The sequence below is a fragment of the Castanea sativa genome, chromosome 7, assembly GCF_040712315.1.
Source record: "Castanea sativa cultivar Marrone di Chiusa Pesio chromosome 7, ASM4071231v1".
NCBI lineage: Eukaryota > Viridiplantae > Streptophyta > Magnoliopsida > Fagales > Fagaceae > Castanea > Castanea sativa.
In genome coordinates, this window is record NC_134019.1 from 46,985,221 (window position 1) to 47,010,292 (window position 25,072).

Below are 25,072 nucleotides of genomic sequence, written 5' to 3' on the forward strand. Positions count from 1 at the left end.
CATCTCCAACAAGAGAAATCTCACCCAATTTTAACGCTAAATTGTAATGATAATAAAATTTTTTTGTAAATTTGCTAATTCATTAATGATAATTAATTTCCCTAAATAGTTTAAGATTTCAATTTTTCCCACCCCGACCCACATAAGCATTAGCATCCGGGTTTGTTAAGAAACATATATTTTACAACTTCAAAACAAATTTTATCTATTTTACCATATTATTTTACAACTCACTCAACATTCTAATTTTTATTTTTATATACAACTTATTAAAATAATATATGTAGGGACACAATTTTCAGACCAAGTCTAAAATGTAAGGGATCTTGGCCCAGTGAACCTCGTACAATAAATTTGTAGAAAGTGGGTCAAAGAGTTAGGTTTTAGCGCATGAATAATAGTTAATATGGTTTTGGATGATGAGCCAACAAGAATTGAACTCGGTTTGTGCCAGAAAGTTTGTTCTCGACACAGTCCAAGGAGCTCCGTTCTAGTATATATTGGATGACAATGGTTACAGGAGTTGTTGAGATTGCTATAGTGCTTTCTCTTCTCCTTTTTCCATCCCCTTTTCATGAAGGGTCTCTTCCATTATATAGTTCCTTTTGGATGATCTTAATCCTACACTTATTGATCTTTTGAGCCACCACTTGAGTGCTGGTCCCATCAGACACCCTTTATGGCCTTCTGTGAGTTGTGGTTGCCGAGGTAGCACTGTTTAGAGGTCTTTTCCACATAAATGCCATCAGAAAGTTAGCTGCAGGGCATTCAATGCAGTGTAGCAGCTTTCCCATAGATATTTTTGAATCCTTATCCCTCTTGTACGTTCATAATGCTTGTCCCTATCATTAGAACTTCCTGGAATGTCACTTTGATCATTAGGATCTATACCCGATCTGCGTTTAGCTTATCCGAGGAGATATTCCTCCTCGGACTCGGACTACTCATGATCTCGGCCAAAGCCCCACGCTCTCGGCTGAAGCCCAAAATCCCACAAATAAATTACACCATCAAATAATATAAAAAATTATATTTCTTCCTTTTAAAGTATCAAAGTAGAAAAAATATCAACCCTATTTCTTTTTCTACTTCCTCCAAAAACCCTAACCAGAGAGAATACACACAGAGCTCAGCTATGGCTTTCATTGCTTCAAAAAACGCAAAGAACAAATCAAAATCGAAATCGAAATCGAAAGAGAGACTCTCTCTGTCAAAGCTGAAAACCCTAGGGCACCAATTGCTCTCATCTTAAGCTCACATCAACAACCTCCCTATCCTCCTCTCCCACATGTCTCCGACCTTGCTAGAGCTTACTAAATTTTAGAGTAGTGGTCATTACACCTCTTAAACTTTTATTTTTTGACTAATTTATTCATTGAACTTTATGCAAGAGCCAAATCAATACATTTGTTAGTCTTTTGTTAATATACTAATGAAATAGTCACATGAGACACACATGGACTTCAAAATACCAAATCTAATCCCATAATGGTAGGAGGAAAGAGAAATATGCGGTTCACCAAACCTGCCCCACCACCTATGCCTCCATTCTTGGCTTGAAACTTTTGAAATTGGTCCCAGTTCACTTGCAAGACCAAGTCTTTCCTGTTCCTCTGTGTGTGTGTAGACTGTAGAGAGAAAAAATTTGGGTAGCTAATTAGTTTGCAATTTCCAATCACTTACAAGAGTCTCTAATATATATATATATATATATATATAGAGAGAGAGAGAGAGAGAGAGAGAGAGAGAGAGAGAGAGAGTTCAATTAGAATTTGAAATTAGAATCCAATTTTGTGTCATGTGTTTAAATTTATGTGAGGACCACACTATAATTATCCACTTAAGTTTGTGTCATGTGTCCACTTAACTAAAAAAAAATCACACCATAAGGATCTAATATTAATTAACTAAAAAAACCAATCACATATATATACTCAATAAAAATCACTACACGTTCTATCTTATTAAAAATTAGGAAAAAAATTATCATAAGTAGTTATAAATTTAGGTAAGAATTTAATGTGTGACTAATTACGTTTAATTTTAAAAAAATTAATTTGAGTAAATATTTATATTTTTATGATAAAAATTGTGTTTAATTTTAAATGTATCTATAGGTATGCATATGTTACATGATATTTTTTTTAATAATTTGACTAATTATTTATACTTTTATAATAAAAATTGTGTTTAATTTTAAATATACCCATGTATTTGCATGAGTTACATGCTAGCTAGATATTAAGGTAAAAAGATTTCATCTTTTAGTTCTTTGTTGGATTTCTTTCATTAATTTGATTGAAACAAACCATTTACCCATTACCATTTAGAGCTGAGGATGCAAAAAAGTTATATTTATGCCCTAAAAATCTATTTTATCTATTTTGTCATCCCAATTTACAACTCACTATAATTCCCATTATTTATTTTTACATACAACTCAATAAAATAATATAAACTACAAAACAAATACTATAAAAAAATATATTGATTTCTCTCTCATCTCTATCTCTATCCTCAACAACCAAACTCACACTAAATCACCAGCACCACTGAACCAATCTCCTAGAAACACCAAACCAACCAAACACCACCACCACCACCTCTTAAACATCATTGAAACACCAAACCAAACCTCAAACCCACCATTGGAACACCAAACCGAAATCCCAAATCCAAACCCATAGAACTCATCATAGCCAAAATACCCATTACTTGCAACCAATTTAGAATACCTACCACCACCACAGCCTTGCCTACAACTGTTGTGAAATTTTAAAATACTCGCAAGTGTACGAACCATACCGAAGTATAGTTTGACAAGAACGAGGTCGAACCCACAGGGACTTGAATGAACGTATGAAAATTAATTAAATCTTAACCAAATTAATCATAATCTAGTTTAATAAAAATTGGTTGTTTTAAAATTAAATAAACTAAGCAAATAATGAAACTAAGCAAAAGATATAAAGCAATAAAAAGATGTAAACAATCAAGGGAAAATAATTAAGGTTTTGGAATCCGCCTTATAAGTCATATCAGCATATATTTATGATCATTAATTTTTCCCAACTACTACATAATAATCTAGAAATCAATCTTGCTATCATGGAAAATATTCTCATTAAAATCTTTATTTTAAAAATCAAAAGCATGTTCTTCTTCGCTTCTTAAGTATAAAATCAAATCATTAATTGTATCTATAGCCAAACAAATCACAAGATATATCCAATTCTAAAAATCAAATCATAAATTGTATCCATTGACAGATAAATCACAAGCGATATCCAATTTTATAATCAAGAATTAATAAACCAAACATTCAATTAATTAAGACAAATCCTAAATCATGAGAAAAACATGATTGAACTCATATCTAGAATCTCATCTTAGTCAATTGATATGAAGTAAGAACAATTTAAATAATTAAAGAACAACTATTGTGGAAAAAATCAAATCACATAAATATTACTAATAATCCTTAACAAGGTTTCATCCTCAACCCTAATTATAAATTTAGCTACTCATAATAATTAAAATAAAACACAAAAATAAATTACTAAACAAAGAGAATAGAGAGAAGTCTATCACCAAGACCTACCACCAGAACCTAGTCACCGATTCAGACAAGAAGAAATAGATGAAAGAGAAACAAAGAGAATAGAGAGAAGAGGGAGAGAGGAAGAAGAGAGAAATAGAGAGAAGAGGGAGAGACGGTGAAAGCAAAGAATAGATAGAAGAGGATGACTTAGAGGAGAGAAAGAAGAAAGAAGTTTCATTGTCAATAAAATATTAAGAAGAGGCCTTAGGCCTCGTTTGGGAGGAGGGAATGGAATGGAATGGAAAGGAATGAAAAAAATAATTTTATAATATTTTTTCCTTATTTTGTTTGGGAGTTTTAATAAAGGGAATGGAATGGGTAGTAGGAAACACTCATTCTTCTCTATTCCCTTAAATCCTCAAATTTTCATTCCCTCCGAAATTGGGAGGAATAGGACGGAATGGAATTAGATTTAATGAATTTTTTACTAAAACTCCCAAAATACCTCTATATATTCAACTCTTTATTTTAAAATAGGGGTCTAATAGTAATATTGTCATAAAATGATTCTATTTCATTCCCTCCATATTACTCCCAAACAAGATTACTTACATTTTATTCATTTTCATTAATTTATTATAAAACATCCAATCAAGGTTACTTAATTTCATTCCATTTCATTCTTTTCCATTCATTTTCCTTACTTAAATCCACTCCATTCCATTCCTTTTTATTCCTTTATTATCATTTATTTCCATTCTATTCCATTCCATTCTCTTATGAACTCCCAAAAGAAGCTTAAGTTTGCATCCTATGAACAGTGATGTTTCAAAAGTAAGTACTTAGTGTAGCTGGTGGGTATAATTTTTTGCATCTAGCAATCTAATTGTGGCATGCTTTTAATGGTTCGAGTTGTAAAATAGCAATTTGGGGGGTTTTTACATCCCAGTACTAGTGCTCTTAATGCTTTGTTTGATTTAATGCTTCAGTCTAAATCCCAATGCCTTTATATAGCTTGATTCAGTAAAAGATGGGTTCATTGTATATGTCTTAATATTTGTTCTCCCTATAACTCTATTAAAATAAAGTGGGTCAATTGATTTAAGCTTCTTATCCTCCACCAATTGCAACTTGCCAGATGTACTTTTTTATATTATAATATGACTTAAGTCTAAATTTTAATGTAAAAAATAATTACAAATTATCCACTTATAATTTGGCTAGATTTCACATTGTTTATTTGTGGTTTGAAAATTTTCACTTTACCCACCAAATGTTCATTCTCTAAGGTTTGAAATCTTGAAAAAATTAAACTCGATATCATGCTTTGATTTTCCATTGCACATAAATATGTATCTAGTGTTATTTTTTTATTTTATAGGAATATATATATATATATATATATATATGTCCATGTGAGATAAAGATTGGTGTCATAATCTTGGATTTCATTATGGTGGGACAAAGTTTCTCTTGAGTTTATTTTTGATTCGTTGTATGTTATATTTTAGTCTTTATAAAATAGTGTTTTTTCTAATGGAAAATAATGAAGTGGGCTATGATTATTGTGCGGTCATCGGCCCATCGCAAGATGGCCCATGGGCTAAAGATTGGAGAGGAGTCATTCATTGGGCGTAGTCCATGCTACTTGGCCTAGGGTATCGTGGACTATTCAGACCTCGAGGCCTGGTATTGCTTGTAGTTCGTTCCAGGGTGTCTTAGTATTGCCTTGGGGGAGGTCATTGCCGAGCACCATTTGACATCTATCGCGAGTCCCAAGGCCGACGTGCCTGTTTCGAAAGTGGGGTATCTCTCCATTAGGAATAGTTTCTAAGGGATCCATCTATACGAAAAATCATGAGATGCAATCATAACTAACCCACTAAGGGAGCCTATAAATAGGAGAAGAGAAGAGCTAAAGAGGAAGAGGGTGAGCTTGTTCGGTGAGGTTATCAGAAATTGTAGGCAAGGTGAAAAACTTTAGATTCTAGGAGCTCCCCATTGTAGGATATCCATACACCCATAACAATAAATAGATTGTGAGCCCAGCCTAGCAGTCAGCCCATTAACCGAGCTATAGGCGCGCACAACTACCTAACATTGCTAATTTCAATTGAGTAAAGTGACTGTTTTTAAATTATATATATATATATATTTTGTTCCGACTTCCGTGTACTAATTCAGTCACATTCCCATTCGTGACAAGAGAATAAAAACCCCGCGCATCCAAACAGACCCTCCCCCTTAAACCCTGTTTCTCTCTGTTTCTTTTGCTACTTCCTCCAAAAACCCTAACCAGAGAGAAGAACACACACAGAGCTCAGCTATGGCTTCCATTGCTTCAAAAAACGCAAAGAACAAATCAAAATCGAAATCGAAATCGAAAGGGAGACTCTCTCTGTCAGAGCTGAAAACCCTAGGGCACCAGCTGCTCTCATCTCGAGCTCACATCAACAACCTCCCTATCCTCCTCTCCCACGTGTCTCCGGCCTCGCCTCCTCCACACGCTCTCGAATCCCTCCTCTCTCTCCACTCCTTCTTCGCTCCCATCCTCTCCGACCTCCCTTCTTCCAAGCCTTCTTCCACCACCCACCACCATGACGACGACCCTGAACTCATCTACAACACTTGGGTCCGTTCCAAGTTCGATATCTTCGCCAGTTCCCTCATCGACTTCGCCGCCTCTCCTCTCGCCGACGAAACCCTCAAAGTCTGTTTCTTTTTCTTTGTAAATTGTTTGTTTTTTGAAGTATTATTCATAGGGACATAATTTTTTTTGTAAATGTTAACATGACTTGTTGTGATTGGAGTGACGTTACTTCCAATTTGGTTCACCACTGACACGACTTTTATTATCTGTCAATCACTATAGGGCATGTTAATTATGAAAAATATAGTGTTCTTAGACTCTAAGTTTGATTTTTGGTCATTCAAATTTAAAAAGTTCGAATTGGGTCTCCAAAATTTTAAAAAAAAATTAACAATTTTTGGTTCCATTGGGACCAAATTGTTCATTTTTTTTAAAATTTGAGTGATGAAAATCGAGGCTTCACCAAATTTCATGCCCCAAAAGTATAATTTACTCTTGTTTATTTTGATTGTGTGTTTGTCTAATTTGGAGTGTTTATTTATTTTTTATTTTTGGGGGTAATGAGAATAGGAGGTTGTGTTGGATACGATAATGGAGTTTGTGAAGGTTGCAAATGGTGGGAGGTTTCACTCTGCTATATACCACAGGCTTTTACATGCTATTGTAAGTTTGGACAATTTCTGAGGTTTTTTGTTTTATTTTTTTTATGTTGTTATTATTTGCTACCTCGCTTAGTGATGTGATCGATGGACATTTCTGTTGCAGGTTCACTCCACGGTGCCGGTTAATTTCGTTGTAGACTTGCTTGTGTCAAAGTACTTCAAGTACATAGATGTACGGTATGATCACTTTCTTACACTGCCAATGTTTGTGAATTTCAGTTTTAGATGATGGTGTAGTATGTTGTTACTTAGTGTTCTCAGTAGGACAGGAAAGATGTAATCTCTGCTGTGTCTATGCCATGGTGTATGTTAATTTTATAGTAGACTTGATTTGTGTCAAAGTACTTCAAGTACATTGATGTATGGTATGATCACTTTCTTACGTACCAACATTTGTGAATTTTGCTTTTGGATGATAATGCGGTATGTTGACATGTTGTTACTTAGCATTCACAGTAGGACAGGATAGATGTAGTCTCTGTTGTGTCTAGATGGTTCTTTCAGGCTTTACTTCAATTGCTTGCGCCTGGTATCTTAAAATTGTAGTTAAATTAAATGCTATTTCTGTTTTTAATTTTTACTGTTGAAATATTTTTTTTTGAATTATCATTTTTCACTTGCAGTTATTTTACCTACATTAGCCTGGAAAAACTTGCTAGAACTTTGGAGGCAAAAGACATTTCTGGTACTTTTCCTGCCACGCACCACATTGAAACTTGTCTGCTAACTCTTTTTTTTTTTTTTGGGTATATACATAAGAACTTTTTATTGATTTTCCTCATCAGATCACGGAGATTTGAATGCAGACAGCAACGATGAGAGTCATTCAAAATCTAGGTAGGCATTTTTCATGTAGTTGTTACTTCCTCCTCTTATCTGTGCTCTTCTTTATCAGGATCTAGATGATAGCTGTTGAATTTATATAAAAGAATTTTATTTTTCTTGCAGCTTGGAGATTTTTATTCACAATATACATTATGTTATATCGCACATCCCCCCACTTGAAGGCTCAGATGAAAAATCAGATTTCGAGATGTGGAGCAGACCAGGTGATTGCTTGCTGGTTACTCTTGGAGCTTATCGTTTCCTTTTAAGTTTTCTTCCAATATATGGTGTCTTTACTCCTTTAGTATGTATGTATAGGTATTCATGACTAGTATGTATCAATCTAGTCTATCCTTTTTATGGCCTTTACTCAGTTGCATTATTATCCGACATTAATGCTGACTGCCTGGCGAACATAGAAGATGGAAATACATAATTTTAATTACTGTACGACTTTTGTTATTTTGGCTCAATTAAGCTTTAATTTTGCTTGTTTCTTTACTGATTAAGATTCTTATCTAAAGGAGGTGATAGTAAAGAGCTCTCTGGGAATCCAAAGGCAGAAGATAAACAACACCAGACTGAGAAGAACAAGAATAATGTAAATTGCTATTGTTTTACTTGTGCAGGCTCTTTAATGTTTGTACTAGTGTTCAAAATGGTTCTAATGGTTCATTCATAAACTCCATTGTATTATTATTCTTAAATGGATAATGTTCCCTGCTGATATTCTCTGGTATATTTCTTTTGATATTGTGTATTTGTGTTTAGGTGTTGTCTGCTGCCAAAATTGCCAAAAAGATGAAATTAAAATTTACAAAAGCATGGATTTCATTTCTTAGGTTACAGCTTCCACTTGATGTATACAAGGAGGTAAGCCTCAAACTTTTCACACTATGTTAGAAACAACATATTGTGCTCTTAAGCATAATCTATTAAATGTCATAATGCATGGAAATGAAGTTGTCTTACTTGTTATGGCTAGTCTTGAGGTTAGAATTAAAACAAATGCCCTGGCAATCAAACTTGAATCCCCAGATCCTAATAGGCTCTCTTGTCATTTTTGTAACTTTTTTCTTTCCCCCCTAATAATCTAAAGCCAATATTTATTTTTGTACAACTTGTGATGATATAATTTTCATTCTCACACCAATTGCATTTGAACCAAATGGAATCTTCTGCCCCCAAAAGTGGTGGAAGGTAAGGTAATGGTTTAAATCTCATATGGGTGCATGAGTTTTGTTTACATATATAAAACAATACTTTATGAGTTGAGTTCTTGATTCTTAATGTTAGCACCAATTTGATTGGTTTTTGGTAATTGCAGTCTCTCTCTCTCTCAGCATGTTTGTTATTTTTTTTTTTTTTTGCTGTTCTTTTTATCTTAAGGTGCTCCATTATTTTCTCACCTCCTCACCTTTTGATGTTCAGGTTCTTGTGACTCTCCACCAGGCTGTCATTCCTTACCTGTCTAATCCTATAATGTTATGGTAAAATTTACGTACTTAGTAAATTTCATATTGTTTCATATTTTACATCTTGCGTCTTTTTCTCTTTTGAATGGTGAACTTGTGTCTAATTTAGTCCCTGACAATGTACAGTGATTTTTTGACGAGATCATATGACATTGGTGGTGTTGTCAGTGTCATGGCTCTTAGTAGTCTCTTCATCCTCATGACGCAGTATGGTTTAGAGTACCCTAACTTTTATGAAAAGCTTTATGCTTTATTGGTCCCTTCTATCTTCATGGCAAAACATCGGGCAAAATTTTTCCAGGTAATGCTACATAGTTCGTCTTTACGCTTTATGCTTTAGTGTTGGAATTTAGGCTCTTCTTGAGCAATTTCTTATTTTCTAAGTGAATGCAATGTATTTTCTGTAGCTTCTTGATTCTTGCTTAAAGTCTACACTTCTCCCAGCATATTTGGCAGCTGCTTTTGCTAAGAAATTGAGTCGGCTGTCACTTTCAGTTCCTGCCTCAGGAGCATTGGTTATTATAGCTCTGATTCACAATCTTTTACGAAGACATCCTTCAATCAACTGTTTAGTGCACCGGGTAGCAATACAATCTTACTATTTACTATCAATTTTTCTTTTGTTCAATTTACTTACCCATGATCCATTTGACTTTGGTGCAAGTGGGGTTCACTGGGTTTATTATTATGAGTGGGATTGTAGGTAGATTCTCTATTGTGCATTGCATAAATTGCATCTCCTTTGCTTGTTTCTTGAAACTTTTTCTCTGTTTGTTGCCTAATGCAGAATAACATAACATAAAAATTGGAGTTAAATAGATTGGTTTCCGCATGGTAAATACCAGTATGTAAGATAGGCTTTATAATTGTGGTATGGAGGAAAATATGCTGGGTTTTAGAATATCAAGGTTTTTTTTACGTAGTATAATGATAAAGTTGCCACCTGATTGTGTGATTGGTAGTACAAGAAAATTTAGAGGTGCAGCACATACTTGAATGATACAATTAGATCAAGTCATATTATTGGTCCCCACTATGTTTTTGCAATTATTAAATGAAGACTTGGAATAGGTGTTTGCAGCTCCATGATGCATTTTTCTGCTAAAGTTGTAGCTTTTGTCCATGAAGTTGACATGAGTTGCTAAAATTTATGTTAGCTATGAAAAATACGCTTTGGCATCAACAGTTAAAGGGTCAAATTTAATGTACGAAATAAAATATGGATGATTGGGAGTCAAACAGAGGAAAGAGTGAGAGTTACTATTTTAGCAGGAGTTTTGGACACTTGCATCATGCTGCATATGAAGCTTTATCTGTTTACTATTCTGAACTATGAATGGAAATGGCAAACTTTTTCTTGGAGTCCTATTATGTTCTGGTTGTGTGTTCAGTAATTAATAGCTGTCAGTTTAGTAACGCTAGATTGGTTGGTTTCCAGTATGTTCAACCCAATGGAAAAAAAGCACATAAGGTTCGCCAAATTAGATTTGGCTACTCAGATTTTTTACTTTCTAAACTTTGGTGAATGAATGGTTTTGATCCAATTTCCTCTAATTCTTTAAATATCATAATTTTAAGTTCATCTAATAACTCTTTCCAAAGGTTTCTATAAATATATTTTTTTTCCTTTCATGCATTCTGTAAGAAGGGCTAAATTAGGAGTTTGTGCAGGAAGTTCAAGAGGAAACCTCAAAAGAAACAGATGCAGATATGTCCAGCAGGAAACTAGGCGTTGATCATTTTGACAATGAGGAAAGTAATCCTATAAAGTCCAAGGCCATGAGTAAGTATCTTCTTCAATCTTTTTCTATTCCTCTCTCATTTCGGCTAATTTACTGCCCTTAGCCAACCCAAAGTAGTTGTGAAATGCATTATTATGAGTTTATCCATCACATCACTCTGCATGCACTTTTGTTTTTTATTATCTTACTTACCCATAGATGAAGAATACAGAGCTTGAGTGCTTGCAGATTAGTACAAATTTACTATGATGCTCCCAATTATTGCACAGGTTGAATTTTATTAGTCTTAGTTGCACACTCTTATGTTTTGGAAAACTTGTAGAGCCATTAAACTGGGATGAAAAAAGATCGTTTGTATTTGGACTTTTATTTTCACATTTAAGATGTTTTGGTTCAACATTATAATACAACTGACCTCTATGGTTTATGTTGTTTAGCTTTGAGGCTGGATTAATCTTCTTGATTCAACTAGGCTCACTAAGTAAAACCACTCAAAAGTATAGTTCATGACTTCTGTACTTTTTTGTTTGTTTGGCTTTGAAGCCTAAAATCTCTCTTTTTTCTTCTTCTTCAGTTCCTTAGTACTCTCAGGTTTGATGACCTAAGAAGGCATCCTGTTTTAATAGATATAAATTAGTGTGATCCCTGTATCATGTAAGCAATGAATGTGAACATCACACGGATTCTCCATGTCTTCTCTCCAGTTTACATTGCTTGATTTCATTCATTAATATATTTGCTCACTCTGAGTGGTGCAATTACTTTCTATCGTAATTTTACATATTGATGAACGTTTTTGGAACAGAAAGTTCCCTTTGGGAGATTGATACCCTCCGTCACCACTACTGCCCCCCTGTCGCAAGGTACATGCTTTGATCCTGGTTATCACACCCCTACATTTGCACGTAAATATTCAATGTAAATATATTTTTGTAATGCATGTACATATGCTTGATTCTATTTTTGTAATGTATTTTTTCCTTATGGTGTTAGGTTTGTTTTATCACTTGAGAATGACTTGACAGTCAGAGCTAAAACGACTGAAATGACAGTTCAAGATTTCAGTTCTGGTTCATATGCAACAATTTTTGGGGATGAGGTAATGTTCTCATGTCTGTCAATACATGAAAAACTTTTATTAATTTTCCATTAATCAGGAAAAAAAATCTGCTTTTTATGCCATTGACCGGATTTAACAATGAAATACTATTTTAACCCTGATTGGAGCATGATTGGTAGTTGAGTAGTGAGTACCTGTCAATGTGCCCATACTTATATAGATGCAATTTTACAGTGCTATCTTTGAAGCTTAACATGGGGTTGCTTCAGTATTACTTATCCGGAAAATTAAATGATATAACTTTAATTGCATCATGGAGACAGTTTTCTGTGTGTGCTCAACTAGGATATTTCACAGTGCTACCATATTTCAAATCTATGCCTTTAGTCAACTTAAACGTTGGCTCAAATTTAGCTGTTCGTTAAATTAGTTAAAGCTTATTTTTTCTAGTGAAATAATTCAAGGACACAGTACGATGAAGTATTTGTTGATATTTTGGATTCCTAAACATTTTCTTTTATGCATTTTAAGTTCCCTCAAAGCTTCTCCTTTAATATTGCAGATTAGGCGAAGGGTAAAACAGGTTCCACTAGCATTCTACAAAGCTACTCCCACCTCTTTGTTCTCGGAGTCTGATTTTCCTGGTTGGACTTTTAAACATGAGGGCAAGGAAACAATTGATGGCAATGATGAGAAAGAGATTACTAATATATCTGATAAATGTGATAATAGTTCTGCAAAACGACAACGAGTAGAGAGTTCATGATCTAAATGCAGTTTTCTGTGCATGTGTAAACACTTATCATAGTGATGCAGAACAACGAGTAGAGAATTTATTATCCAAATGCAGTTTTCTGTGCATTTGTACACATTGTTCATTAGATTCGAGTTCCATTTTCCTCTTTGGGTTAGGCTTGTATTTCTTTTTGCCAATGGGTTAGTAATTTTGTCAGTAGATTTTGCTCTGCTCTACTGCCAATTATTTGTTCCTTACAAGTGTACTACAATTTCTTTGAAATGAAACCGAAAAACAAATGATAAATGAAATTTCCTCTTTAAGGTGCATCATTGGAAAGTGATCTTGTGCAAAACCATGAATTTAATTGTTATGTTTTGTTGTTGCACCTTAGGTACAGTTTCTTAAGTGTTGTAATTTAAGTTTTCCGACGATGCAATGATGATTAACAGTCAATGTAACAAAAATGATGTTATCTTTACCTAATGACAATTAAATTCATCCATGTAGCTTATTAACTAGTGTAATCTTATGGTTAAATTTAGCTGGGGAATAAGGTACAATATCTAAAGAATTGTTTCTAAAAAAGAAAAATAAAAAAATTTGTTTACAAAATTTAGCTTGGAACTTACGATGGTCTTGTGGGTATCCAGGGAGGTGGTACGAAAAGGTTAAAAAATGAAAGGTCTTGACCTCGTACGAAGGGTAACATGAATCTTCAAAATGAAAATTATATTTCAAGTTTTAATTCGAGCAAGATCAAATGCATGCCACGGTTGGCTGTTCATAATATTATCATTCAAATTTGCAATCAAGCATCCATCCAGTATTATCATTCAAATTTGCTATCAAGCATCCATCCAATCTAATCATATATTAATTACCGTCCAGAAGCTCTTGGAGGAGATCTAGACTTTCTGCAGATATACACCTTTTGAATTGGAATTTTGGGATCTCAAGCACAGGTGGTGGGTCTGGGGAGAAACACACAGTAACAACTGTCAGGTTATCACGTGTATTGCGTTTGAGTGCCTCCCTAACCAGCTCCCTTGAGCATCTCTCCGGATCATTGTGAAGCATTAACTCTTTCCTTGCAATTGTTACTGCACACTGGCTGCTCATCACATCCCATAGGCCATCACAGCCTAATATAAGGAATTCATCTTCTTCATTCAGTACCATCTCCTGAAGCTCTGGCTCTGCACTCAAGGGACTGGATGAGCCTTTAGGATCTTTCATGTGCCAATCTCCAATAGCTCGAGCCACTGATAATTGACCATTAAGGTATCCATCATGTACCACACCACCAAGCTTCTCAATTCTTAGTCTCTCAGAGGAGCTATCAGGTTTATGGTCTTTGGACAGCTCTACTGCCTTACCACGTTTCCCCAACACAGCTCGACAGTCCCCTGCATTGGCGATCAGCATCATCCTGAAGGAGAGATCATATGTCAAACATAAGTGGCCTCATCCATAGAGACACAGAATAATCATAGCTAAATTCTTCAGACATTGCATCCAGAGACTGTCCTATATTGAGTGGTTAAGATTCTTCATGTAGCAAGTGTCCATCTTAACTTTATTTGATATAGAAAATTGACAGGAAAGACGCTAAAACTACTACTGATTTTAATACAAATTTTTTTCAAACTAGTGTGGTAATGATGAGCATGATTGATGCCTTCTCAACCATTAGTTATGTGATAAAATTTGCAGTATCCTTAGGATCACTCATTTGATAATTATTACCAAGTTATACCATAACCATGTCTCTACAATGGATGGTAGTGTTTGCCAACCCAATCCCAAAATAACATACCCATGTTCCCAACCGTGATTTCAGGAACTAGAAAGTCATAATGAAGATTGAAGACATCCAGAGAAGAAAACATTATTGGTGGCCCCCAAACAGCAAAAGTAGTTTAGTGGCAATTGAAGTTTTATTCCACAGTTAACCAAGCATGGTTATTACCTGAACAAGATAAGAGTAAAAAGTAACTGTTATATCTGCAAAGTCCAACTTATATTTTCATTAATCATTTTCCTCCACATATAGGCTGCATAATATCTTCATTGCCAATTGATCAATTATTATTTCCTGTGGACATGAATGATTTCTGATGAGACCGTAAGCCTCGAGGATAATGCAGATAAAAATAAAATCATACAAAATAGTATTATGTACTACATAGACACTAGCTAACAATCATAGGAAAATCATTTTTAGTTATGTGGTAAGATTTTAATTCATCCAAGACTAGAATTTCAGGAAATTAAATTTTCAAAAACAGTGAACAGAAATAGCAAGTTCAGAATAGAAACATTACCTTCCAAAAATAAGGGCAGTCAAGGCAGTGGTGCCAGAGGAACTATCAAGAGAAGTTGCATCAGCAAAAGCATGGTCAGCTCTCAGAAAAGCACTCTTGATGGCCTTGTTCACACAACTTGGGAAATGAGAGTCCTCTAATATAAATTGAAGAATGTTCTCTCTCACAAATAAAGCTGCATCTATACCCCCATGACCATCAAACACCTGCAGCAGGACAATAATAATCAGATCACATAGCTAATGGCATGCTATGGCAATTGTGCAGTCACCCCTGGTCTATTGCTTATTTACCGATCTATAATTAAAGTATCAGCAATCTAGAATTAAAACTCTAAATCTATGATTCCAGCAATTAAAATACAGACCCCATAGAAAGCTCCAGGAGAAGGGAAGTGTGCAGTTGAACCTAGATGTTCGAAAAGATTATCGATACATATGTGCTCATCCTCCATAAAAGGCTTGGGTCCAATCTCTGAACAGCTTCCAGAACGAAAAACAGGTACAAACATGGCATTACCATCTGATGGTGACTCTGTGCTAACAACCCCACTATCCAATTCCTAAGCAAATGGGTCACAAATCAAAATGCAATACATTACATGTAATACAAATTCAGTATGAAAAGAAGATGAACACTGCAATATATATTTTTTCACCACTTCAGCAGTAGAAGCCAACTGAATTGAGCTCATGCAGTGTCTTATTGGTGGGAGGTGCCGAGGAGGTTTCCCCATGATCACTACTTTTGTGCACTCTGCAGTTTCAGATTTATCACTTCTCATCGAGGTCACATTCCCCTTTCTGCAACCGTCTTCTAAAATGGAAAGATGAGGTTGGTATTCAGTCCCTGCAGCCATTTTTTTAATTTTAAAACTTGCATCCATTCAATCTGAATCAAAAGCAAGCCAATCAAGTTGAGGTTTAAATTGGTAAATGACCAATTGCTAGTAGCAGGAAAGAAAGAGAAAGACAAAGGGAACAAAGTAGCTTTAATTTCTTTCCTTTATATGGAAAAAGCTAGGTAGAAAAATCCAAGAAACTTTTAAACTCATCTCTACCATAATTGCTAGTACCACAACCATGTGCAACCCAAGTTGAGCTGAAGTTTTGGACTTGCAAGCTAAAAAAGGTTCATAAGATATATTCTCCCCCAAAAATTAACATGTAAATAAACATTCATAGGAATAGTCACAAACCCAGATCACAAACATCAGAATATCCACAACCCATATCGAATTTCACAAAATTCACTAGTTTCAAAACAATACGAATCCTAGAAAAAAAAGAAGAAACTGACAAATCAAGCACTAGGCAACTATAGATATCATAAGATTCATATATATGCAGCAGATAGAAGATGAAGAATAAGATAATCATAAAATCATTATACTTGCCGTACAATTATGGTGAACAATTCTTTAAAATGATGCTTGACTCCTCGTAAGAAAGAAAGAATGAAAAAAAAAGGAAGAGTTTTAGTGACAACTACAAAGGCACAAAAATAAAGCTTTCAACTTTGAGATAATGGGTACTAGGGACTAGGACTTTTTGGAGTCTAGGACACTGTTATTGGTGTTGGAAATTAAAGAAAGTGTAGGACATAGTTGTGTACCATTGTGATTTGTGAACACGTGGCTATGTGGGATTCGGGAGGTTGAGTTTACGTAGTTGATAAGATTTGGAAGAGTGTGTGTTTTTTTCAACAATTGCGGCTGAGATATCCTGGCCGTTGGATTTTTTGTACGTGGGAGAAATAAACGGTCAGATGTGGGAGACAGTTTTCATAGGCCGAGTATAAGGTAGTTGACAGCAGTTGACACATTGGAATTTGGATGTGTGGGGTGGGGGCACGTGTGCAGCTGCTATTTGCTTTGAATCTTATCACAGAAACGTCGTTTCTAACACCGTTTAAGATTTTTTGTTTTTAATGGAAATTTAAATACAACACAAGTCTCAATAGTTGACACTTGACAGTCCAATACATATCTATCAATATATCTTTTTTCATGAGGATCTTTATCAATAATTGACTTACAACAAAGTTAGGAGGATGAGGATCTAATCTAATACAACATAAAAGGTTCCCTACAGCTGAGCTACAGCTAATTTATGCCTTTGCTTTCCTTTAAAAAAGTAAAAATTCATGTCTTTTACTAAAAGATCTAAGTAGTAATTTCTTTCTTTATCTAATGTTGGAGATGAGTCACCTCAACACAAATGGAGATGACTCAAGTTTCAACCTTTTACAAAGTGGCAACAATGTCTTTTACCAAAACCCATTAGTATTCTAATGCTTGCTCTATCTTTGCAGACAAAAGTAACATGAACCTTACCGGGGCAATATGATTTATGACCTTTGGCCTATAACTTAGGGGAGTTTGGCCTTTAAGACCAACAACCTAAACCATGATGGTAATTGGTATGGGTTAGTTTCATTGCACTGGAGTCGATATGATATAATCATGTATTCACATTGTGTCGGCTCTAGTACATTGAAACATTAGACTTAATCCGTGTCCAACCCTAATGGGCTTATAGACAAAGAAAGTCCTACGTACTATTGAAAATGAAACTCGATTCACAATATGTCTATTTTATTCTTTATCAAATAGAAGTATTAAGGAGTAAGGCTATGGAGCACACCCAAAGTATGCATTCAAATCTCACTTTGTAATTGGTTTATGGTGATCCCATGTGCAAGTGTGCTAAAATTCCATCGCAACTTGACATTCAAATATATATGTTGTGAATTGGATGTTGGTTTGGGTGTGGCCGTAAGCGAACTCAGGTATCATGTGTCAACTAAATGCATGCAGGGAGTATGAAGAACAACAGAATTGGGAAAACTGAAAAATTACTTGAATAAATTTAGTTTGTTTGTTTATATACAATCTCTGGTTCAACTAGTGACTAAAAACAGAACTAACTAATCTAACTAACAACTAAACAACTTCTCACGTGTGACTAACTAATCAGCTCACGTGTCAGAAAGCTACAAGTAAAATTACAAGCTACAAGTGAAAACTACAAGTCGTATGAAACAATTATTTACATAGCTGCTAAACTACAAGTGCATCAGATATGGCTTCTTGAACCTCAATCACATCAGTGGAGTTTTGCTTCCTCTGCTTCAATTCTTCAGCTAAATTGCCTTGATCTTGATACTCCCCCTCAAGATGGACTTTAGATTGATAAATGTTGATAAGTCCCATCTTGGAAAGAAGTGCAGAAAATTGTTTGTGGTTCAATGGTTTAGTGAGCAAATCAGCTAATTGTGACTGAGTTCTAACATGATTAAGTTTGATAACTTTCTCCAACACCTTATTTCTTACAACATGGCAGTCTATCTCTATGTGCTTCGTTCTTTCATGGAAAACAGGGTTGGAACCTATATGAAGAGCTGCTTGGCTGTCACAAAACAATAAAGCCTCCCTGTTGTGATCAACCTGAAGATCCTTTAACAAATATAGAATCCAAACAATTTCACAAGTGGAGATAGCCATTGCTCTGTATTCTGCTTCAGCTGAGGATCTAGAAACAGTGGATTGTTTCTTTGATTTCCATGAAACTAGTGAATCCCCTATGAAAATACAATATCCAAAGGATGCAGACCTTCTTGTATCCGGACACGCAGCCCAATCGAGTCGCAAATCCTTTCACATGAAGCTCTGAACTTGCTGAGAAGAAAATCCCTTTCCCAGGTTCATTTTTCAAGTATTGTAAAACCTTAAGTGCTGCTTCAAGATGTGGTTTTCTTGGGCTAGCCATGAACTGACTTAACTTATGCACTGCATAAGTAATGTCAGGTCTTGTGATGCTCAAGTAAAGCAATCTTCCCACCAATCTTCTATACTGCCCTGGATTATCAAGCAATGAACCTTGATGTTTACTAAGCTTCAAGTTTTGATCCATGGGAATCTTGACAGGTTTGCAACCAAGTAGTCCTGCATCCTCCAAAATCTCAAGAGCATATTTTCTTTGACACAAAGAAATGCCTTTATCTGTTCTTGCTACTTCCAAACCAAGAAAATACCTCAACTCTCCCAAATCCTTCAGCTTGAACTTTTGATTCAACAGCATCTTGAACTGATCAACCTGCTCTTTATCATTACTTGCAATGAGAACATCATCTACATATACCAGTAAAACAATAAAAGAACTTCCTTGCTGCCTAGTGAAGAGAGAGTAGTCTGCTTTAGACTGAGTGAAACCAAGCTGAATGAGTGTAGTTGAGAATTTAGAGAACCATTGTCTGGAAGCCTGCTTAAGCCCATAGAGGGACTTGTTTAATTTGCATACAAGCTGCTCTCCATGCTCCCCCTTGCTGTGAAAGCCAGGAGGAAGAGCCATATACACTTCTTCATGTAAGTCACCATGAAGAAATGCATTATTGACATCTAGTTGGCTAAGGAACCAACCTTTCACAGCAGCTACAGCAAGAACACACTTGACAGAAACCATTTTTGCAACAGGGCTGAAGGTTTCAAGGTAGTCTAGACCCTCCTTTTGAGTAAATCCTTTTGCAACCAGCCTAGCCTTGTATCTTTCAATAGACCCATCTGCCTTGTACTTAATCCTATAGACCCATTTGCATCCTATAGGATGTTTGGTAGGAGGCAAAGGTGTGACAGACCAAGTGTTATTGGCTTCCAAAGCAGCAATTTCAGCATCCATGGCATCTTGCCATTTGGGGTCAGAAACTGCTTGTGAGAAAGATGTAGGTTCTGTGGTAGTACTAATAGAACAACAAAATGATTTGTAGGCATGAGATAGATTGGCATAAGAGAGAAAAGAAGAAAGAGGATGGAAAGTACCTGGTTGGGATTGATTGGGAATGGATGTTGAGGAAACCTGGTTACAATGGTAAGCCTTAAGATAAGAAGGAGGTTTAGAAATCCTAGAAGACTTCCTAGGAACAGCTGGGTCAGCAGATGTAACATGATCAATAGCATCAGATGGAACATGATCAAAAGCATCAAGAAAAGCTTGATCATCTGAATCAAGATCATGGTGGAGTTGGATAATAGAATCAGCAGTGACAGAGGATGTATGATCAAGAAAAACAGGAGGAATAGAAGGGACATTGGGTAAAGGAATGAGATCAGTGGGAGGAAGAGAAGAGGATGAAGCAAAAGGAAAGACTTTTTCATGAAACACTACATCCCTAGAGATGAAGATGGTATGAGATTGAAGATCAAACAATTTGTAACCTTTAATATTGAAAGGATAGCCTAGGAAAATGGACTTTCTAGCTCTAGGAGTAAACTTGTGTCTGTGTGGAGTAACATCAGTAGCAAAACAAAGGCAGCCAAAGGTCCTTAAGTGAGAATAAGAAGGAACTTGGTGAAAAAGGACCTCATAAGGAGACTTATGGTTTAGGAAAGGGGTAGGAAGTCTATTGATCAAATAGACAGCTGTTAGAACACAATCTCCCCAAAAAACAAGAGGAAGATTGGATTGAATTTGTAAGGCTCTAGCAGTAGCCAAAATGTGCTGGTGTTTTCTCTCCACAACTGAATTTTGTTGTGGAGTATACACACAGCTTTGTTGATGAATAATACCTTTAGAACTATAGAAATCAACCATATTGAACTCCAAGGCATTATCAGTTCTAATGGACTTGATAGAAGTGTTAAATTGAGTATGTACCATATTGTAAAAGGAAACAATCAAAGGCCTAACTTCTGATTTAGCTTTTAAAAGAAAAACCCAAGTAGCCCTTGATGCATCATCTACAATGGTAAGAAAATACCTATGTCCAGCAGTAGTAGGAACAGAAAATGGACCCCAAACATCCATGTGAACAAGATCAAATGAATGAAAAACTCTTTTATTATCAAAAGGAAAAGGCAGCCTCTTTTGCTTAGCCAAGGGACATACATTGCAATCTTTAGTACAACAATGTTGTAAGAATGGAAAAAGATGACTCAAAGAATGAAGTTTCATATCAGATGGATGTCCTAGTCTAGAATGCCATAAGGAATACAAGTTGGCATGTGAAACAGAAGAAGAGAAAGCAGTGAAAGAGCTGAACTTATTTTTGAGAAGGAAGTCATCAAGAGACCTGGAAGCATTGGAAAGACTTGAACCTTGTAACAGATAGAGTCCATCAAGCATTTGGCCCATTCCAATCGTGTTCCAACAGGTAAGGTCCTGTATGAAACAGTATTTGGAAAGAAAAACAAGACAAAGGGGCTGAGAATGAGTTAATGCACTAACAGATATCAAGTTGAATGAAAAAGAAGGTACACAAAGAACATTTGTTAGGGTAATATGTGGTGAGAGTTTAACTGTACCAACATGAGTCACAATAGCAGCCTCCCCATTAGGCAGTTCAACCACAGTATGTGTAATTGCAGTAAAAGAAGTCAACAAATGTAATGAACACACAATATGATCTGTAGCACCAGTGTCTACAACCCAAGTTTTAATACCAAAAGCTTTTCTATTCACAATCTTGGCAGAAAAGACTGAATGGGAGGTACAAGGAACAGTACCTGCAATTGCATTGGAAGGCAAAGAAACAGCATTGACCATGTGAGGTGCCTGATCTGTTGGGGCTTGGTGCACTCCAATTGAAGAAGAACCAATTAAAGAAAGGAGTTGCTGGTATTGATCAGGAGTAAAAGCAGGTGCTTGAGCAACAACAGAAGTATGATCTGAAGCTGGATGAGAGTGATTGCCTTGAAATTGGTCTGCAACAGTTGAGACTTGATGAGCCATAATATTCTTGTTCTTGAACTTGTAACCTGGGGGAAAACCATGGAGTTTGTAACACTTATCCACAGTGTGACCCAATTTTCCACAGTGAGTGCACATGGGCCGTTCCTTTCCTTTAGAATTGCTGCTTGAACTCTTGGTAGCTAAAACAGTAGATTCAACCCTCACAGAATTAGACCTCTGCATCTCCTCTTGAATGAACAAAGAATGTGCCTTATTAACAGAAGGCAATGGATCCATGAGCAAGATTTGTGTTCTGACTTGAGAAAACACATCATTAATTCCCATGAGAAATTTCATTGTGGATTCCTTTTCTTGAAGACTCTTCAGCCTCTGGTTGATGTTGCACACACACTTTCCACAAGTGCACTGAGGGAATGGACTAAGATTCTGAAGTTGATCCCACAAAACCTTGAGCTGAGTGAAGTAATCAGTGAGTGATTGCTCTCCCTGATGAATCTCAGCAATTTGTTTTTGGAGATTGAAGACCTTAGTGCCATTTCCTTGACTGAATGTGTCTTGAAGATCAGTCCAGATTTCAAGCGCAGTGTCTCTGTAAATAATACTTGCTTGAAGCCTTGGTGAAACTGAATTGATGATCCAAGTACCAACCATATTGTCAGCACGGATCCAAGACTGTATGGATGTTGGTGAATTCACCAATGGTGATGAAATCGTTAAAGAACCATCAATGAATCCAAGCTTATTCTTTGCAATCAAAGACTTCCTCACTGACCTTGCCCAAGCAGAATAGTTCTCTCCACCAATTAATGGTTGAGAAGTAAGAACAGCTCCTGGATTTTCACCAGGATGTAGAAACAGAGGATCATTGGGATTGTATGATTCTTGCGAAGAAGATGAGGATTCAATGGTGGAAGCGCTAGCAGTAGCTGTGGTGTTGGCCATTAGAGAAATGAAATGTGATGAAGATTCACGAAAGCTTGAACTGAGAAAGCTTGAAAAAGAGTAACAATGGCGGACAAGAAGAAATTCCCAATTTTGACAAACCCTAGAAAATGAAAGTTTCTAGAGAGCTCTGATACCATATGAAGAACAACAGAATTGGGAAAACTGAAAAATTACTTGAATAAATTTAGTTTGTTTGTTTATATACAATCTCTGGTTCAACTAGTGACTAAAAACAGAACTAACTAATCTAACTAACAACTAAACAACTTCTCACGTGTGACTAACTAATCAGCTCACGTGTCAGAAAGCTACAAGTAAAATTACAAGCTACAAGTGAAAACTACAAGTCGTATGAAACAATTATTTACATAGCTGCTAAACTACAAGTGCATCAGATATGGCTTCTTGAACCTCAATCACATCAGTGGAGTTTTGCTTCCTCTGCTTCAATTCTTCAGCTAAATTGCCTTGATCTTGATAGGGAGGACCAAATGCTAACAAGTGCCTTCGCTTGCAAAGAGTAGCCACGTAAAACTCATTGGATCAGTAGAGAAAGGAGTGGCTCGAGAGAGTCTTGGAAAATATGGTCTCACTCTCACACCAAACTCTCTGCATAATAGTATAAATATAATACAACCTTCTCAACTGACCAATGCATTTACTGCCTCCAATCCCATCTATCCATCAAATTTTAATATTACTTTAAATAATTAGCTCCATAGTTGGAAACCAAGAAGACAATGTCGTCATTGGTTTGTTCTTGGTGTATTGAGTAAGTTTTTCTCCTCTTTATAGGTCCTATGCAGATGATAAGGTATCCATACATTGAGTTTTCGTACAATCGATAATTCAAAGTGACTTTCTCTCTTCTCCAGCTTCATCTACTACTGCCAGCAGCTTCAACCAAAGTAAAAACCTTCTCTTCATTGCTAAGGTTGCTTCCAAACCTCCAAGCTTTATTTCTTGACAATTTTATAGCCAAGAGACTCCCAGTCTCCCAGTTTAGGTCCCAAATTTTTTCCATCTTAGCGTATATTTAGTTATTTTTCTTTAAGATATTCAAGTGCTAATTTTTAAAGAAAAATGCTACACTTGTTTCAAATAATTACAGTTGCATACCCATTAATTTATATGCTAATTAGTTCTTTGTTAGTTCTTAATGACATCCATCAATCAATCAATATATATATATATATATATAAAAGCAGAGACCTCATGTGAGAGTGCATGAGATCCTGTCATGTGGCACTCTTATATTGAATTTAACATTTTTTACCTTTTTTCATTAAGTTTTTTTAACCGTTATCCAATAAATCATAGTAACTTATTTTTACTATTATCAATATATATATAAAAGCAGAAACCTCATATAAGAATACATGAGGTCCTGCCATGTGGCACTCTAATATCGAATTTAACATTTTTTTACCTTTTTTCATTAAGTTTTTTTAACCGTTACCCAATAGATCATAGTAACTTATTTTTACTATTATATAAATTTAGCATTATTTACCTCTTTTTATTAAGTTTTTTTTTTATTGTTACCCAATTGATCATAGTAACTTCTTTTTACTGTCTTGTCACGTGGTACTCTAATATTGCATTTAACATTTTTTACCTTTTTTCATTAAGTTTTTTTAACGATTACCCAATAGATCATAGTAACTTATTTTTACTATTATATAAATTTAGCATTTTTTACCTCTTTTTATTAAGTTTTATTCATTGTTACCCAATAGATCATAATAACTTCTTTTTACTATTATATAAAATATGGACTGTTCTTGACAATTAGACCCATTAGACCAAAATTAATTCACTATGAAAAACATTTTCATTGTAGACCAAACCTTATGAAAAACTCAAGCTAGTTCTTACCTTACATATTATGACCTAAGTTTGACCATTCTCACGTGTAAATCAAAGCAAAAACCATTACCCTCTTACAAAGTCTCTTCTTCCTCCCCACGTATAGGTGATACTTCTAGAAAATTTTATTCTCATGAAATCGTGTCTTCATTTTTCTCGAATTTCAATTCAATATGCTTTTGTCTATTAATAATGTTCTATGCAATTTATGCAAACTAAATCTCTGTCACCAACCAGTGCAACAAAAATATATATAAATCTTAAGATTCTTGAGATTGCTAAAATAATTGACAAGTGCGTATTTCTAAACTTTATAATATCAAAAAAGTCTAATAAATATCATATACTATCTTACAAAATGCCATTAACTTAATATTTTCTTTAAAAAATTCAATGATAGGAATGGTAAAAATCATGATCCTATACAAGAAATACCAAAAATACATGCAAAAAATTTTTGATAGGAGGATTTATCTTTAAATATTATGAAGACAATAGTTAAGATAAAATGCATTGAATGAGATCCTATGAAACAGGTTTGTTAATCATTTTAATTTATACTCATCATTTATGTAAAAAAATAATCATACATCATATTATTTACATTAAAAAAA

General features: G+C 35.2%; 2 protein-coding genes across 6 annotated transcripts; one reads left to right on the forward strand and one right to left on the reverse strand.

Moving 5' to 3' along the window:
* The first annotated feature begins 5,751 nt into the window (after positions 1-5,751).
* LOC142642806 (protein NUCLEOLAR COMPLEX ASSOCIATED 4) lies at positions 5,752-12,959 on the forward strand. Its single transcript, XM_075817231.1, has 15 exons — positions 5,752-6,251; positions 6,702-6,794; positions 6,897-6,970; positions 7,417-7,478; positions 7,579-7,630; positions 7,742-7,842; positions 8,143-8,219; positions 8,390-8,491; positions 9,050-9,108; positions 9,220-9,394; positions 9,501-9,674; positions 10,765-10,876; positions 11,641-11,698; positions 11,829-11,934; positions 12,458-12,959. Exons 1-15 carry the CDS (start codon positions 5,868-5,870, stop codon positions 12,659-12,661), a joined length of 1,833 nt encoding a protein of 610 aa, XP_075673346.1. The 5' UTR covers positions 5,752-5,867; the 3' UTR covers positions 12,662-12,959.
* A 383-nt stretch (positions 12,960-13,342) lies between these two features.
* On the reverse strand, positions 13,343-16,537 carry LOC142642807 (putative protein phosphatase 2C 27). 5 transcript variants are annotated; one of them, XM_075817236.1, is made up of 5 exons: positions 16,360-16,537; positions 15,617-15,807; positions 15,326-15,520; positions 14,959-15,164; positions 13,343-14,063 (listed from the first exon to the last, which is right to left on the reverse strand). In XM_075817236.1, exons 2-5 carry the CDS (start codon positions 15,740-15,742, stop codon positions 13,508-13,510), a joined length of 1,083 nt encoding a protein of 360 aa, XP_075673351.1. In that variant the 5' UTR covers positions 15,743-15,807; positions 16,360-16,537; the 3' UTR covers positions 13,343-13,507. The 5 variants fall into 5 exon arrangements, with proteins under 5 accessions (XP_075673351.1, XP_075673348.1, XP_075673352.1 ...); XM_075817233.1 differs by having other exon boundaries at positions 15,617-15,849; positions 16,360-16,499; XM_075817237.1 differs by having other exon boundaries at positions 16,355-16,493.
* Positions 16,538-25,072: the final 8,535 nt, after the last annotated feature.

What these genes read in the sequence shown, in the direction of transcription:
- LOC142642806 (XM_075817231.1), top strand. Translation starts at nt 5,868, where the DNA reads ATGGCTTCCATTGCTTCAAAAAACGCAAAGAACAAATCAAAATCGAAA. An exon ending in GAGAGTCATTCAAAATCTAG is followed by an intron (nt 7,631 to 7,741) that starts GTAGGCATTTTT and finishes TTTTTCTTGCAG; the next exon opens with CTTGGAGATTTTTATTCACA. An exon ending in ATCGGGCAAAATTTTTCCAG is followed by an intron (nt 9,395 to 9,500) that starts GTAATGCTACAT and finishes TATTTTCTGTAG; the next exon opens with CTTCTTGATTCTTGCTTAAA.
- LOC142642807 (XM_075817233.1), bottom strand. Translation starts at nt 15,844, where the DNA reads ATGGATGCAAGTTTTAAAATTAAAAAAATGGCTGCAGGGACTGAATAC. An exon ending in TGGCTTCTACTGCTGAAGTG is followed by an intron (nt 15,521 to 15,616) that starts GTGAAAAAATAT and finishes CCATTTGCTTAG; the next exon opens with GAATTGGATAGTGGGGTTGT. An exon ending in CTCCTGGAGCTTTCTATGGG is followed by an intron (nt 15,165 to 15,325) that starts GTCTGTATTTTA and finishes GTCCTGCTGCAG; the next exon opens with GTGTTTGATGGTCATGGGGG.